The sequence below is a fragment of the Rosa rugosa genome, chromosome 2, assembly GCF_958449725.1.
Source record: "Rosa rugosa chromosome 2, drRosRugo1.1, whole genome shotgun sequence".
Taxonomy (NCBI): Eukaryota; Viridiplantae; Streptophyta; class Magnoliopsida; order Rosales; family Rosaceae; genus Rosa; species Rosa rugosa.
This window is the reverse complement of record NC_084821.1, coordinates 20,580,808-20,596,931: the sequence shown is the minus strand read 5'-3', so window position 1 is coordinate 20,596,931 and position 16,124 is coordinate 20,580,808. Positions and strand designations below refer to the sequence as shown.

The 16,124-nt window shown below is 38.6% G+C and overlaps 1 protein-coding gene and 2 pseudogenes across 1 annotated transcript; 1 reads left to right on the top strand and 2 right to left on the bottom strand.

The window, feature by feature from the left end:
* Nucleotides 1-7,632: 7,632 nt before the first annotated feature.
* LOC133727753 (exosome complex component RRP41-like) lies at nucleotides 7,633-11,575 on the top strand. The gene is made up of 7 exons (XM_062155161.1): nucleotides 7,633-7,919; nucleotides 8,787-8,865; nucleotides 9,039-9,141; nucleotides 9,235-9,355; nucleotides 10,167-10,255; nucleotides 10,833-10,982; nucleotides 11,352-11,575. The coding sequence occupies exons 1-7, from the start codon at nucleotides 7,787-7,789 to the stop codon at nucleotides 11,439-11,441; spliced, it is 765 nt and encodes a 254-aa protein (XP_062011145.1). The 5' UTR covers nucleotides 7,633-7,786; the 3' UTR covers nucleotides 11,442-11,575.
* Nucleotides 11,576-11,749: 174 nt separating this feature from the next.
* LOC133730527 (protein CNGC15c-like) lies at nucleotides 11,750-12,641 on the bottom strand (annotated as a pseudogene).
* Nucleotides 11,988-13,894, bottom strand: LOC133727754 (protein CNGC15b-like; annotated as a pseudogene).
* Between the last annotated feature and the right edge of the window lie 2,230 nt (nucleotides 13,895-16,124).

The window sequence follows — 16,124 nt, the reverse complement described above, 5'->3', positions numbered from 1 at the left end:
GCAAATTGAGTTGAAGAAGATTGAGGCCAACATGAATAAGAAGTTAGACTTGATTCTTAATGCTCAAGGAAACCGGGAACAACTCCAACCTATGTCAAGCAAGTTGAGCAAGTGTGCTTAATTTGTGAGGGTGATCAACATGAGACAATGCTTTGTTGATGAGGAGGTGCACTTCAAGTTGATATGGAACAATGCAACCAAGTTGATTTTTAACCAAGGCCAAGAAATGATCCATATAGTAACACCTACAATCCCGGATGGAGAAACCACCCTAACTTTTGGTGAGGAGGCAATCAAAACCGAGATTAAGGGTTGGCAATCGTGAGCAAGGCCAAAGTTTTCAAAGGCGTGGTAGTGGCTATCAAGGTGCAAGCTTCTCCAATTACAACAACCAATGAACTGACAATCAATATCAAAAGGCACCTTATCAACCTCCACTTCAAGCACAACCTATTGTACCACCCCAAGAGTCATTAAAAAAGCCTAGTGTTGAAGACATGTTGATGAGTTTCTTTGTGGATAACAAAGATAATCAAGCAAAGCAAGATGAGAAAATCAATGTTCTTCACCAAAGCATGGGCAAGCTTGAGATACAAATGGGGTAACTAGCCAATGAGTTGTGTCAAAGGAAGCAAGGAGTGTTTCCAAGCCAAGTGGTGAACAATCCAAGGCATGAGCCAAGGCCATCACTATTTTGAGAAGTGGAAGGCAAGTTGAGAATAATGTGTACATGCCCACTAATGAAGAAGTTGTAACTCCAAGAGAGCCACCGGGTCTTGAAAAGAGATCAAAGCACGAGCAAGTTGTGTTGGACTAAAATGAAGGACAAGATGAGGTCTTGAGGAACAACTCAAATTCCAAGGCCAACCATGAAAAAAAATTGTCCAATGATCATCCAATCGAGAGACCATTCTAAAGAGGTATCACTTTTAATCCTCCTTTGAAGACTGTGCAAGAAGAAGAAATGTCTCTCCCTTACCCTCAAGCTCTATGGCAACAAGATAAAAATCAAGAAGAAGAGCCAATTGAGGGAGATGATTGATTTGTTCAAGAAAGTTCACATAAACATTCCACTCCTTGAAGCCGTGAAGACAATCCCATCTTGTGCTAAGTTTTTGAAGGACATGTGCATGAAGAAGAAGAAGTTCAAAGAACATAAGCAAGTGGCTCTTTGTGAAGAAGTGAGTGCTATCATTCAAAGAAAGCTTCCACCAAAGCTTAAAGATCCGGGAAGCTTCACTATTCCAAACAAGATTGGAGAAACTACTTTTGACAAGTGCCTGATGGATCTTGGGGCAAGTATCAATTTAATGCCCTATTCGGATTTGAAAGAGCTTGGTCTTGAAGGAGCTTTAAAACCAACTTCAATCACTCTCCAATTGGTGAATAGAAGTGTGACGTACCCTAGAGGAATCTTGGAGAATGTTCTTGTCAATATAGCAAAGTTTGCGATACCGGCGGATTTTATAGTCTTAGACATGGAGGAAGCCCTCATGGTTGGCAATGAGCTTCCCATCATCTTTGGGAGAGCTTTCATGGCCACCGCCGGTGTCAAGATCAAATTGAACAAAGGCACCATGAGCATGAAGGTGCTTGGAGACAAAATCAAGTTCAAAATTTTTCTTCCACTTTACATTCCAGATGACAAGAATGAATGCTACTTTTTGAGTTACTATGGAGAGGCAAGAGTAAGGGGAGATGAGAAAAGTAAGAAAGAACTTGGGCACCTCTTCCAGTCTTACCATGTTCACAAGGCTTTGAGTCACTCTTCACACCCATCAAGGAGAAGAAACAAATTGGAGGATTGCTCAAAAGAGCACTTGTTGACATGGGAGCTTGATTTGGAAGTTTAAAGAAGGTTAACAAGGGAGATGGTTGTCTTACGAAGCCCCCTTGAGTGAATCAAGGGTCAATGGACCGACAAAATGTCCTTAAAACAAAGCCTTACTTGGAGGTAACCATGCTCGTCATGCAAGATGAAGGAGAAAGAAAACTCTTGGAATAGCACCAAAGATGACAAGTGTCAAACCTGTACCCAAGAATCTTAGCTTCTTACTGTTTACTGTTAGTAAATGACGTTTTTATTTTGTGGGTTACGTTTTACCATTTAGTGGACGAAGAGTTTACTTTTCTTTGACCCGATAATTTAGGAAATTTTCTTGTGAAGGTCATAGAACATGTTCAATCAAGTTCGTAGACACGTTGTTTGCTTAAATCGGAATTCAGACCGAAAAGTTATGACCAAAAAACCCTAAGTTAATATTCCTAGTTGTTGGGTTAAAAGTGGGTTTTAATTTTGGAAAGTCAAAGGAGGAGAAAGAAATCCCTTGGCAGAAAAATCGGGAAAAACCCGATCCTCTTTCCTTTCTCCCTTATTTTCGCCGCCCACTGTTTTCAGGCAATTTTGCTGCCATTAGGCAACTGCCGGGTGCGCCACTGGACTTAGGAGAATCCTCTCTTCCTCCTCTTTCATCTCAGGTAAGAATCTCTCGTTGAGTAGCTTGATTTTGTGCGAATCGAAGAGAGAATTTTCAGATTGTGCAAACCGGAGATTTAGCTTCGATCTCCAATCTCCGGCAGTTTCCGGCCTGAATTTTTGGGGGTTTTGGTTACTGGGAAGGTGCTGATCATCGTTGTACCTTTGTTGCAGCTCAGTTTGGCCGGAGGAGGAGGAATCGAAGGTGAACAGTGCTTCGCCGGATTTCCTTACTTTTGGGTCGATTTCCGGCCAATCTATTTGGAATTGATTGTTGTTGTAGGTACAAAACTTGTTTGGTTTGTTGTGGAGATTCTTGTAGTGTAGGTGGGTTCGCTAGATTTGGATGTTGGTGCGGTGGCGCGTGAAACCCACGCGCCGCCACTGGTAGTGGCACATGGTGGCGCGTGCAGCTACCCAAAAATGCTTAATTTTAGTCTGTTAATCATATCTTGTGTATGAGAATCGTTGATTACCTTAATTTCATGAAATTTCGACGATTTGACGTTGTTCAAGAGTGTTAAGATGGAAATTATTGGATATGTATGATTGTTGTTCAAGATTCTTATTATTATCGAAGGTTGGTTAAATTAATCATTGTAGTGTTAGTGATTTGAGTTATAATTATCGAAGGATTTGGAGAATTGGAAAGGGAATTTATTTTTAATTTATTGGTTATAATTAGTTATGAGAAATCGAAATTGAATTGATTAAGATATTGAAAGAGGACTTGAGAAGGTAAAGAGGATTTGGGGATGTTGAAATCGTTAAGAATTTCGAATCGAGTCTTATAAATTCTAAATTGGCAGAGTCAGATTTTAGAAGAATTGTTGAGTAAATGAGTTGTTAATTGTCGAGGGAATAAATTGTTGATTTTAAATTAGTCTCTTCTTATAGTTATTTATATGCTGCCAAATTGTACAGGACGTATGGAGCCCTCGAGCAAAGAGAACACCAGCAGGCAGCAAGATTAGCTGCGGGGCTCACCTGTGAGTGAACCTTTGTTTTAATTAAATTATGCATGCAATATGGATTTTCAAGCATGAGATTAAATTGTGAATTGAAAATAATTAATTATTTAAATGTGATTTTCGTTGAAAGAAAAGAGTTTTAAAAGAATTGAGTTGACAAGGAGGCTACTATTCGGCGCATGCGTACATTACCTGGTCGGCAGTCCTTTCTAGGTGATAGTCTGGTCAACAGTCCCCTCCAGACAATATTATAGTCAGCAGTCCCCTCCAGGATATTCCAGTCGGCAATCCCCTCCGGTGAGTCATCTGGTTGGCAGTCCCTTCCAGATGACATGAGGTAGTTAGTCGGCAGTTCCCTCTACTACCTGTGGTTAGTCGGCAGTCCCCTCTAACCATCGCTTCCTAAATTCCGGTCAGCAGTTCCCTCCGATGCGTCATCTGGGCGGCAATCCCCTCCAGATGTCATGAGATGACTAGTTAGCAGCTCTCTCTAGTCATCGAATGTTTTTCAAGGAAAGGTTGACTTTAAAGGAAATGAATTTGGAGATATTTCATAAATTGCACTGCATGCCGGATTTAAATAGCGCAAATATGGGAAAGCATCCAATTAGTTATTTTCGTAAATTACTTTATTTTTGTCCACTCACTCTAACGTTTTTAAATGTTTTATTTCCCCTGGGCCCTTTGGTTTTCTAAATGCCCAAATTTCAGATATACCAAGGTCGCGTCCAGAAAATTGAGGCTTAGAATCCAATGGTTCTGTTTTGATCGTAGGTTATCACTTAACCTACCTTTGTATGATATCGGCTTAATTACGTAGAACTGCTCTGATAACCTGTTTAAATTGGGGAAATGTTAATACTTGAGAATTCGAGTGCTTTGACGGGATTAAGGTGGAATTGTATTTCTGAATGTAAATTATACCTGGAATGTAAATATTTGGAATGTATATGTATGGTTGTGAGTTTAGTTATGCTCATGTCCAGGTTTTTGTAAACTTTGGGTAGTCTATTTTAGGGGAGGTTCTGCCGATTTTTCGGTAAAATCTCACCTAAGGTGGGCCCCACAGGCTCGGTTCGGGTTTCGAGGTGAAATTCAGGTCGGGTTCTGTCAACAAGCTTGATGGTAAGGCTTCAGCATTGTTTGTTGGTGCTTGGAGGTGTTTATAATGAAGATCATGGTCTTCAAGGGGGAGTTTCTCTTAATCCTTTACTTGCAGCTTTCACTTTCATGTTTACTTAGTTGTTTGTAGTGTTAAAATTTCAAGTTTGGAGTGGTTTGAAAAAACAGAGCAAACGATCGATCTCTTGCTTTAGACGATCGATCATTTGGAGTCGCAAAGAGTTTTGAAATAAAAAACAATCGATCTTCACTTCTCAATGATCGATCTCAAGCCCCCAAAAAAGAAAAGAAAAAAAAATTAATAAAAGATCGATCTCGCCGTTTGGGTGATCGATCTTTTCGAAAGGCAGAGAGCACATCACTTTTAAAATGATCGATCTCTTCCCTTTTGAGATCGATCACCCAAAAAAAAAAAAAAAAAATCGTGCCTTAGTTGAAATTTCCGTTTTCTTCTTCTTTTCTTTCTTCTTCCCAGCTCTATTCGACTCTTCCCTCTGCCCAAACACTGTTCACGCCCCCTTTCACCATCTTACTTTATCTTTCACTCGCAAAAGCTTGGATTTTGTCATTGAGTGAACATCAAATTTGCTTTGCAGCTCTAGAACTTGCTTCATATCTTTCAAAACTCTTTGTCTCAATTTTTGTCATGAGTTAGGGCAGCCACTTGCTTCAAATGTTCACTCAAAGCCGAGGACAGCCACTTGTTCTCCCAAATCTTTGTCATGTCTTTGTTTCGAATTCTCCATCAAATACCCCGCACAAAGCAGCTCCTTACACCACACAAGACTTCTCCAAATGTAAGAAGGGTTAGTGTCAACCTGCACCGCTGCTTGATAACCTTTAACTGCATACTTCGATTACGATATGCAATAAACTAGTGATTCAAGATGAAGTATAACCCGCCAAATTACTCGTCTTTGTAACCAGAGCTTGACTAAAACAATTAATATCCCGAAATCTCAATCCTCCTGCCACCTTTAATTTACAAAGTGTTTCCCACTTACACCAGTGTATCCCCTTCTTCTTTCTGCCATTCCCCCACCAGTGTTTCCCAACCTTATAGCCTGAAAACTTACATAGTATAAGAGGGGATAAGTTGTGCTACTAAAAATGTGATTATTAAAAATAAATTAGCTGTAGTCATACCTCTTACTTTGGTAATTGATTTTTTTTCTTTTACTAATGAGCAAGGTCGGCTTGGACCAAAAGTTGGGGATGAGGGAGAACTTATAATGAGGACCATTAAAATGAGAACTTCACGATGACTTTCTAATCAACGGTTTGAGAGACCCACATTTCGATTACATTACTCCAAATCAACCGTTAGATGTTTATGTGTGCATGAGTAGATCACTTCTGAAAATTTTCTTCCAAATTGCTAATCATTAAGGCACCGAACTAGATCAAATCAATAGACGAACCAAATCTATCAAATCTGAACCGTTCATGTTCATAAATGATAAATAACGATTATGAATGACTTAACGATCTTCAATTTGGTTGAATAATTGCATAAATGATCTATACATGAATATTTAAATATCTAGCGGTCGATTTGCAGAAATGTGATCGAAAAATGAGTCTCATAAGAAAGTCCTCATGATGTCCTCATTTTAGTGGTCTTCATTAAAAACTTTCCTGCCATCTCTATCTCCCAAAAAAGATTTTTTTTTTAATTATTTTTTTTATTTTTTATTTTATTTTTTCAGTTGAAGAGGTCGTCTGATCCATTATATAATTCAACAAGCAGTACAAAAATAATCCACCTTATGGGGTTGAAAGAAAGAACCATTTCGTAGAAACTACTACAAAACCACCCATAAATAAAAGAGCAAACCAAACTAGTAATCTCCTTGTATGCCCACCTTTTAGGATTAAGCCCAGAACAAAGAAAAGTAGAGCCCCGAAGAAGAGTAAAAAGCCTCGAAGCGGACAACGGGATCTCTCTTTTCTTTACGATCTTTCCCACTCAAAGCAAGAAAAAAGTAGACCCATCATCTTTTTGTACAAAAAGATGAAGGCCCAAAATTAATTGAAAATTGAAAACAAAACTTCCCGGGCCCAAAACAAAACCCTAGCAGCCCAATACCAGGCCGAACCAAACCACCTAGAACAAACCTTAGTTAAGAGGTCAGCTTTTGCCATCATCCAGCCAGCGTTAACGCTTTCCTGGCCACTGCCACCACACCGACCATTGCAGCAACCACCGGAGCTAGAATAAAAAAGATGGCAATTCCATCCACCAAAAGCGAACAACAATGTACACCATATCACTGGTATCCCAATAAAGGATGAATAGTATGGTCGCCTCACTTGCACCAACCCTGTGCAGCATCCTCGACGCTACCACCACCATCGATGGCAATGAAAAATGGACCCGATGCCGAGGAAACCAATTTTGCTTCCACCACCCCAACATGCCAACAGCGACATAACAGACCCACCACAAAAGTCACTAACTCGGCATAAGCCAAGCCAGACCCAAATGCAAACACCCAAAACCTGATCCCAGAACAAATGGTGCAACGAATCGCCAACAACGCAAGTTCGATCCGATCTTACAAACAAGGGACGCCATCGAATCCTGCGACCAACGCCACTTAGGAAAGGAGTGGAAAGGAGGGGGACGCCATCCCTCCAAATCCAAAGAACAGGACCACCACCAAACAAAGTCGATCCCAATCGAGATACTTTTGTTGCGAGAGTCAGGAGAAAGCGATGATGAGTGTAGACCTCACCTCCATCAACAACACCAGCAAAGAATCCGGCTGTGGTTGTTGAGGTAGTAGTGCGGCCACCGATCAACGTCAATAATAACCCTAAGGTTTCTCTCTCTCTCAAAGAAAACGAGAGCATTTTTATCTACCCTTAAAATTCATGAACTTGTTCATCTCAAAAAAAAAAAGAAAAAGATGCAACATTTATAATCTTTTCTATTAATGTACTGTAATCTTTCCTATACTCGTTCTTACGACAATTGAAAAGACCAAAAATGAAAAAAGGGGTCAGATTTTCTCTTCGATTACACATTTAAATATTTAATTGGTCTTTCTATAACTCAAAAACTGCCGTCGTTTCTTTTAAGTTCTCTGTTCTTCTGTCTTGTGCAAAGAGCTCTCTTCTCTTCCGGTCTCTCGCCTCTCTTTACCTCCCTCCCTTCTCTCTTCGATATAAAATCGATTCTCTGAAACTACGAAGCGACCCACATACGTTTCAAATGGCTGGAGCAACTCCGACCACTTACTCGCCGTCCCCTACAACCCGCAAGACCAAATCACTCATCTTTCGAAACGACGACGTCGATTGGGTCCGAACCGATGGCCGTGATTTCCACCAATGCAGACCTGCCTGTAAGCCCTTCTCTCTGTTTGGTTCAAAGTTCCTTCCTTTATTCTTTGCTTTTACTTTTTAGTTTGATGGTAATACCAAATATGGTTACTCTTGATTTTGCATGTTGAGTATGAAGTTGGTCAAATTGGTTAATCAGCTCAGCTCAGCTAGCTATTATTTTGAACGCAAAGAACTGAGCTTTAAGGTTTTAGTTTGATTTGAACTGCACCAATCTTTTTAAAGCTTTCTTAAAATATACTGCTTGATGTTTTTGGGATTTTATTACTGGGTTACTTTAGCTTTCGAGTGTCCATTTGCCTTAACCATTATACGGGTTCGAAGTTTTTCGCTGTTTGTTTGTTGATGGTAGGTGGGTTAGATGTCCTTTTACTAAACCTGTAAGAAGTGTATGTCGAAATTCTTCTGGATATTTTGTTATGGAGTTTTCTGCTATGAGAAGATTGATAGGAGGAAAGAGAATAGCACTACATGTTTATATTTAGATATTATGGTATGAGTATGAAAATAATTGTGAGAACCCGTTTTTGATAAACTTCAATTGCATAGTTATAAGCTGGCTATAATTGAAATAGGTGCTCCTGGCTTAAATTGAATTTCTATAGGCTCTTCATTGTCATGAGCTCTTTACAGAAATGGGGTCATGGAGTTTGTCTGTATTGTCTTATCCCATTTAACTAGAGTTTGTCTCTAAACGTATAAGATGGTAGATGTTCAGAAACGGACGCTTTATGAACCTGAAAGGAGTTGTACAAGTTCTTGTTTTCATTTATAAATGTTTTACTGTAAAATCTGCTAAATTCTATGTCATTGTGTGGTTACAATATTATGCGCATAAAAAAAAACTCAAGTTTCTTGGTAATTTACAGTTTTCAAGATTGGTGCTGTAAATGCTGCTGCAGGATCAGCATATGCAGAATTTGGAAATACCAAGGTCATTGTTTCTGTGTGAGTATATTTTTTAGAAATTTATACTTTCACTTACTCATCATTCCATAATCGTGGTGAATTAATTTGATAATTTGGGCAGTTTCTTTTCCACTGTTTTAACTTTTTGTTGTTTATTATTGATGATGCAAATATAAACAAATTTTAAATTTTACTTTACTTGGTTTGTTTAGATTTGGGCCAAGAGAGAGTAAGAAGGCAATGTTGTACAGTGATATCGGCCGGTTGAATTGTAATGTTAGCTATACAACTTTTGCCACTCCAGTTCGTGGACAGGTATATGACTGTAATGCTTCTTACCATCTTTCTTTTCATAGTCTTTTTGATCAGTGAAATCGTTGTAACTAATTTAGCACTGCCTTCTTTTAGGGGTCAGACCACAAAGAGTTTTCTTCAATGCTTCATAAAGCTTTGGAGGGTGCAATAATATTGGAAACTTTCCCCAAGACTACAGTGGATGTTTTTGCATTGGTGTTGGAATCTGGGGGCAGTAAGTTTTCAATGTCATTTGTACATAAACACATGTTGTTTCAACTATTGCACATTTAAGTTGCCAAGAAAACAGAATAATGAAAGAAAAAGAATGGAAAGTCCCAAGAAAAGAATTAATTGAGGAGTATAAGAATATCCTCCTGCTCAGTCAATGTATATGTATGTTCATGCGTTGGAGCTTCCAAAGAATTGCATTAACTGTTTTTGTGAAACCTTTGGCTTAGATTTTCTCCTATATACAAAAATACTTTCAGTAATTAGATGCTTGTAGAGAAAGGTGCATTTGTCCCAAACTCCTAATGGCCTCTGGTACTCTATTGGCAGTCCTTTGACTTAAGTTTGGCAAACTAAGAATTTCTTAGGTTTTATGCTGACCTGCTGACCTTTAATCAGCACTTCATGAGTTACACAGCTTTTTTTGGTTAAAATGAGTGTAATGATGTAATTATATAGATAAAGAAGTATAAAGCAATATTACTAAACACAGCTTGTTTTGGTTAAAATGAGTGTAATGATGTAATTATATAGATAAAGAAGTATAAAGCAATATTACTAAACACAGCTTGTTTTGGTTAAAATGAGTGTAATGATGTAATTATATAGATAAAGAAGTATAAAGCAATATTACTAAACACAGAAGTCTTTTGAGAATAGAAGCCAGGTATAATATGTACAATTCAATGTTGTAGCATTACTGGTGCATTTGTGCCATTGATCGTGTCTTCGTTTGTGTCATACACTTTAATATATTTTGCAAGGCAATAATATTTTTAATGGCATGCTATTGTGCTACTTCCTTTTGGTTGCAGGTGATCTTCCCGTAGTAATATCATGTGCTAGCCTTGCTTTAGCAGATGCAGGGATAATGATGTATGACCTTGTTGCCTCAGTCTCTGTGGTATGCAACTAACCCAGGCTTTTTTAATTTCTCAATTAAGCGTAAATCAAATATTTTTCTTGTCATTGTAGTGTACAAACATGATGTTTATTGTGCATAACCTGATAAAGAATACTGAGAGAATTTGAAACTTGAGCACATTGCACATGAACATTGTATTTCTGATCATTATTGCACGCTTGTCAAGTAATTATTAAGCTTACTATGAAGCTGCCTATTTAACTCAGTAGTGATAACTTTACTTTGAGGTGAAATAAAATACATTTATACTGTAGTCTAAAATGCTTTCTTCTCTCTGGTACAAAGTGGTCTAAAATGCTTGACTTACTCTCTTCATACTCATTACTTGTAGAAGAAATAGTGGGCTACTCATATTATTAGAGCATGTTTGATTAATTTCTTTCTAAGGACGTTCGTAAATGTTAGCAGCTTATATCATACGAAGTACAGTAGCTTTGCCTTACTTAGATCTACAGATGAATTTGCGTGCTAAAAATGACTTTCATATAAAAGTCCCTTTTTTGTGGGTTTGGTTCTTTTGTTTATTTTTCTGACATGTGATTTTTGTGGTGCCTAGTCTTGTCTCGGAAAGAACCTTGTTATTGATCCTGTTCTGGAGGAGGAAAGCTACCAAGATGGAAGCTTAATGCTTACTTGTATGCCTTCACGCTATGAGGTCACTCAGCTAACCATAACAGGGGAATGGTCAACCCCAAAACTTAACGAGGTCTGCCATCAGTTGATTTATTCCTTGTTCCATTAAAGCATTTTTTTTTTAACTTTCTTACCATCATTCAGAAGGGGAGAATGTAAAGAACAGCATTGTGTGTGCATGAAGGTCATCTTTGACTTGTGTGTTACTAACTTCTTGCAAGCTCACCTAGTGTTTTGATTTAAAGATCATCCTTGTAGTTGATAAATCACTTTGATGAGAAGTCAACTAGGTTGACATGGCTGTCAAAGTTGCATGGTCTGTATATGCTAAAATCTGTTGGGAGGTTATCTCAATAGGCCTATTCAATGTTGGCAAGTTTATCACATGGTTTGGCAAGGGCAGATGTGGCTTATGATACTAACATGGTTTTTTACAAATCAGGGAATGCAGATATGCCTGGATGCCTGTGCAAAGCTTGCAACAATCATGAGGGAATGCTTGAAAGGACCTGATTCGGCTTTGGAAGAATAGAATAAATTGTTTGACTAATACAAGAGAAATTTGGGTCCGAATTAGTTCACCTTTTTTGATATCTGACATTTTTTTTTTGTTTTGATGTTTGGCCAAGTTTTGCTTGTATATTATTTGGTCCCTTTTTGAATACAGATGTTTATCCTGGTTTAATTGGGAATCCATGGTAATTTGAAGGTGGAGTTTTGTAAGAAATGACCATTTGTGGATTTTTCTTTAATCCACGGCACATCTTCCTTCCGGCTTTTGTATCAAAAGTTGACGATACTCTGGAATTCAAACCAGTATGCATCGTAAACCTATTATTTCTAGAACTCTGCACCAACTTCTCTCCATACTTTTTCCAGAAAGAGAGGTGGTGGTATGAGACTCTGATGACTATCTTGCACTTTAGCGGCTTGCTTCATCCTCTTATACCTGTGTCAAGCTGCTTGTATGACACATGCAGCCCATGTTTGCAACTGCTGCGAGTAAAATTTGAATGTGTGTCGTCTAAATATTGATACCACAAACTTCAAGTCCTCTGCACTCAATGTGAAAGCTTCCACCTCTGAAATGTGGATGAGGGGAGGACGACATTTGGACGAGGGTTTAGGGCCCATGTAAGCAGCTCGTCACAACAGAAGTCACCTGCGCCAATTCGGCGGGAGTTCAAGTTGCTGTGGCAATTCGGTGGGAGTTCTTCATCACAGAAGAATCAAGTTGGCCACGGGATATGAAGAGCATCTGAATGACTGGGTCACCTTCGCGCACTAAGAGTGTGGTTTTGGCCACAATGCAGGCTTAAGCTTCTCACAGATTGCGTCTAGAATTGTGTCGTCCATTTGGTTGAACAATGAAACCTGTTGATATGTTATGCATAAATCAAGGTGACAGATAGCAACTACATAATCGGAAGGCAAAACTGTATACTAGCTGTGAATAATTGTGCTAAAATGAGAGATAATCATGATCCGCTGGACAAGAGATCGAAAGACAAATGTAGCGCTTGACAGCTCTCCGAAGGTCCACCGGGAAGCTTTGGAGAAGTGTTTCCTCATCGAAGCCTCTCGTAGTGATCCACTTATATTGTTCGTATTCTTTTATAGGATCCCTTATTTCCGGAGGTAGTTGTCTGTGATGCATCTATTGTTTTGCATCACTTTGTTTTACCCTCCACTCTTCCAGTCGGGTGGTAGTCGATTGCAGATATCGCTGCATATAGGTGTCGCGTTTGATTACGGTATGCCATATTTACTTATCATATTGCTAGCTATGTTTGTGTAAGGTTATAGCAGCCCCTGCCCATACTGATCTTATGTTTTAGTGTAAGGTTATAAGCAGCCCCTGCCCATGCTGAACCGTGAGCACACCCGCGACATCAATAATTTGTGATCTGAGAGGGAATATACGATAAACTCTTGGTATGTATATATTGGAATATGATGATTAACCAAATGACTGTTTTGTGGCCTTTTCTGTCGAACCTCTAAGATAAGGGGTAGTTCCCCAAATTACCATCTGAACAATGTGAAATTAAGAAAAGAAAGGTGAAAGCTAGAGGTCAGATATCACAGTGAGCTCGTTTAGCAACAAAAAGCCACACATAAATGCAAATGCGCGATCATGGTTTACTATTTTCCGAACCATCTACGAAACTTCAAAAATCTCATGATCACACGATTTGTGACATACCTGAGGAAGGGGCAGAGAAGCAAGAAGGTCTATGCAGAAGTCTTTGCAAATATACCTCACTGCAATCTTCAAGGGGTCTGTCACGAGATCTGATCCTTTCCCAAATACCCTTGATTTTGAAGAAGGTGATACATAAGCTGTGTGGAACTTGACAAAGATATGTATCAGATGGAAGATATCAGCTACTAAGATGGTCAGGGTGATTGAAGGTTGATGTCTATGTCTATGCAGACTTCATCCCTTGCTATCGGCAAGTAAAGGAAGAGTGGATCCACGAATAACGAAATCAAACAGGCGCCTAAGAAAATCTTGCTCCACCGGCTAATGGCTTGTCCTTGAGGACCCAGAAGAACCCTATTTTTCTTCTGATCCTTTTCAAAATATTCTTCAGGGATTATTCTGTGATGTGAGTGCTTTAGCTTTCAAAGACTTTCTCTTTCTCCTTTGCTTAGCTTTGTCTTCGGCCATCTTGGAGTTTCGTTTGGGTACTACTACTTGGTCACAGACTCAAAGCTCTATTAAATTTTCATTAGGCTTTCAGTATTTGATGAGATCATTATGTGAAGTGAGTGTGTGTGTGTGTGTGTTGATTGACTGTTAAGCATTGGTAGTTACATATAAGTTTGTTGATTAGAGGGGGCTATGTGAATTAGTGATGTTTGTGTATGCCATGTTTAATTGTTTTGATTCAATACATATGTAGGTTTGAATTATAAATTATTAATAATCATAATAATATTCTTGATAATGAGATTGACTTTAGCCGTTTTGAGTCTTGACATTTTGTTTCCTATGCAGTCCCACATTTGTTTTTAGTTCCACGTACAACTCCTGACTGGCCTGGATCCAGTTCATCTGGAGCTTTAGGTATGAGAGGTTTTATTTTTGTTCTCCATCTTGTAATAAAAAAGAAATGTCGGTTGTGTAAACAAATTTTGGATGCCATTTCTTTATGGATGCAGGTGTGCAGCTATTGTCACCCTACCAACTACTTTCTTCACTCTACAAGTTTTCAATTTATTGAAAGACTAAAATACCCTAATATAAAATTACAATATAGGACAAGATCTTATTAAAAATTAATTAAAATGTATTTTTCTTATTACATCCTACAGAACATATACTTAAACTTCATTCTTAATATCTTTGTTCATCATTAAACCCTATCACTTTATTTCTTAACATTCATCATCTTCAATCATTCTCATGCTATGCTAACAAAAAAAAAAGAATTTGATATGCGGAGGAAGCCAAATAGAACAAGGACCTAGTAACTTACATTGAAAAGGGTATTTTGGGTACTGTAAATGGGTGAACTAAGTAAACTTGAAATAAAAAATATATATGTAGGGTGAGAAGAGAATGTAAGGTAAAGAAAGTAGTTAGTATGGTGGCAATAGTCGCACCCTTTCTTTATTTACATGCATGTTTATTTGTTTAAGCACTAATTAGTTGTGCACTTAGCTAGAGAAGTCATCATTTTAGATGCAATTCAACCCAGGTTGACTAAATAGCCATTAACCAAAAGCAAATCAGAGTAATCACTAAGGCAAAGAACACAGCCCTCGATATCAAACTTTCAGTGTTAGGATCTCTTCCATGACTTTGCTCCGAAAGATGGCGAGAGGGTCGATCTAGAAGATATTGGTGGGCGTGGGGCGTTCTCTCCACTCCACCAACCCACTAATGGTGGGACGACTGAATACGTATAAGGTGTTCAAACTACCATGCATGCTTTCACGGGGATGTTCCCCTCTGTGTGGCGTCCACGTGATTAGGTTCGAGATCATTTCTTGTTCACCTTTAATAAACCAAATAATCTGGAGCTAGCCTGTGAAGGGAGGAGATTCATGGATTTTTTTTTTTTGGGTCGAATGAGTAGAATGGTTCTGAACGAGTAGAATGGGATAGATCCCTTTGAGGAGGTGCCTAGCTATCTCTACGTACAATTCTATTGTGGGTGGAGAGTTCTCGTATTCCACGGGCATATATACCTCATGTACTATGCCAACTTGAAACAGCTCGTTGGGTAAGGTACTTGACTTAGACCGCAAAAGCTGAATGAAGGGATGGTGCGAGGTGCGAACCCGAACTCGATTCTTATCCGGTTGGCAGAGGTCATGATGGGCATGGATCTTCGATCGGTTTAAGACTTCCAAGTTATGAGAAAGTCGGACACTCGGACATTAATTGCTCACGGACTGTGGCTTTCTGAATCACGTCGTGGTTGTTGTCTGTCCATATATCGTTGAGTTCTCCTGCTACTACTGTGTTTGATCGTCAAGGAGTGGCTTCGCGGTGGGCTTTTAGGTATATGGTATCAAATATTCATATTTAATATATATAATCTAGCAGCACAATCAATTGAATTAATTGAGCACATCATATAGACACAAATAATATAAGGAATAAGAGATATGAAGAGTCAAGCCTGTGAGTATAGGAGAGGCACGGCATTCATTGTCCTAAAGTCGGTGCAGGTCATAACGGTCGTCTACAACTCTAATATACAACCCTTGAAGTCTCATATGATGTCTAATCCGCTTTGTATGACTAACGGTAAACAAAATGCCAAGAGTTTATCAGTTGCCCGAGGATTAGGAAAAATAAATTAAAAGGGGAAAGATGAATGATAGTATAGCACAAAAAACTCTCTCTCTTTGTCTCAAGAGTTGAGCATTTGTAGAACTCTTCGTAACCTTTTCAAAAAACATGACTCTTCAATTTAAATAAATAGTAATATGAGTTTTGAATCTTAATAATTAAACAAAAAACCAACAATTAGTCGCCCTAAAGTTTCTTTTCTACTATATAAGCAACCTTAAACTGCTGTAGACAGATTTCATATTATTATCAATCAAATTGAGACTTTTCGTTTCTCTGGTGGACTCTAGATTTATTTGCTTTAGGATTTATATCTTGTAAACCCCATTACTTTTGACTGCCTCTCAATATCCTTGGGTCTTAACGACTTTACGGCTATGTTCGCCCAATATCCTGTCCCAATAC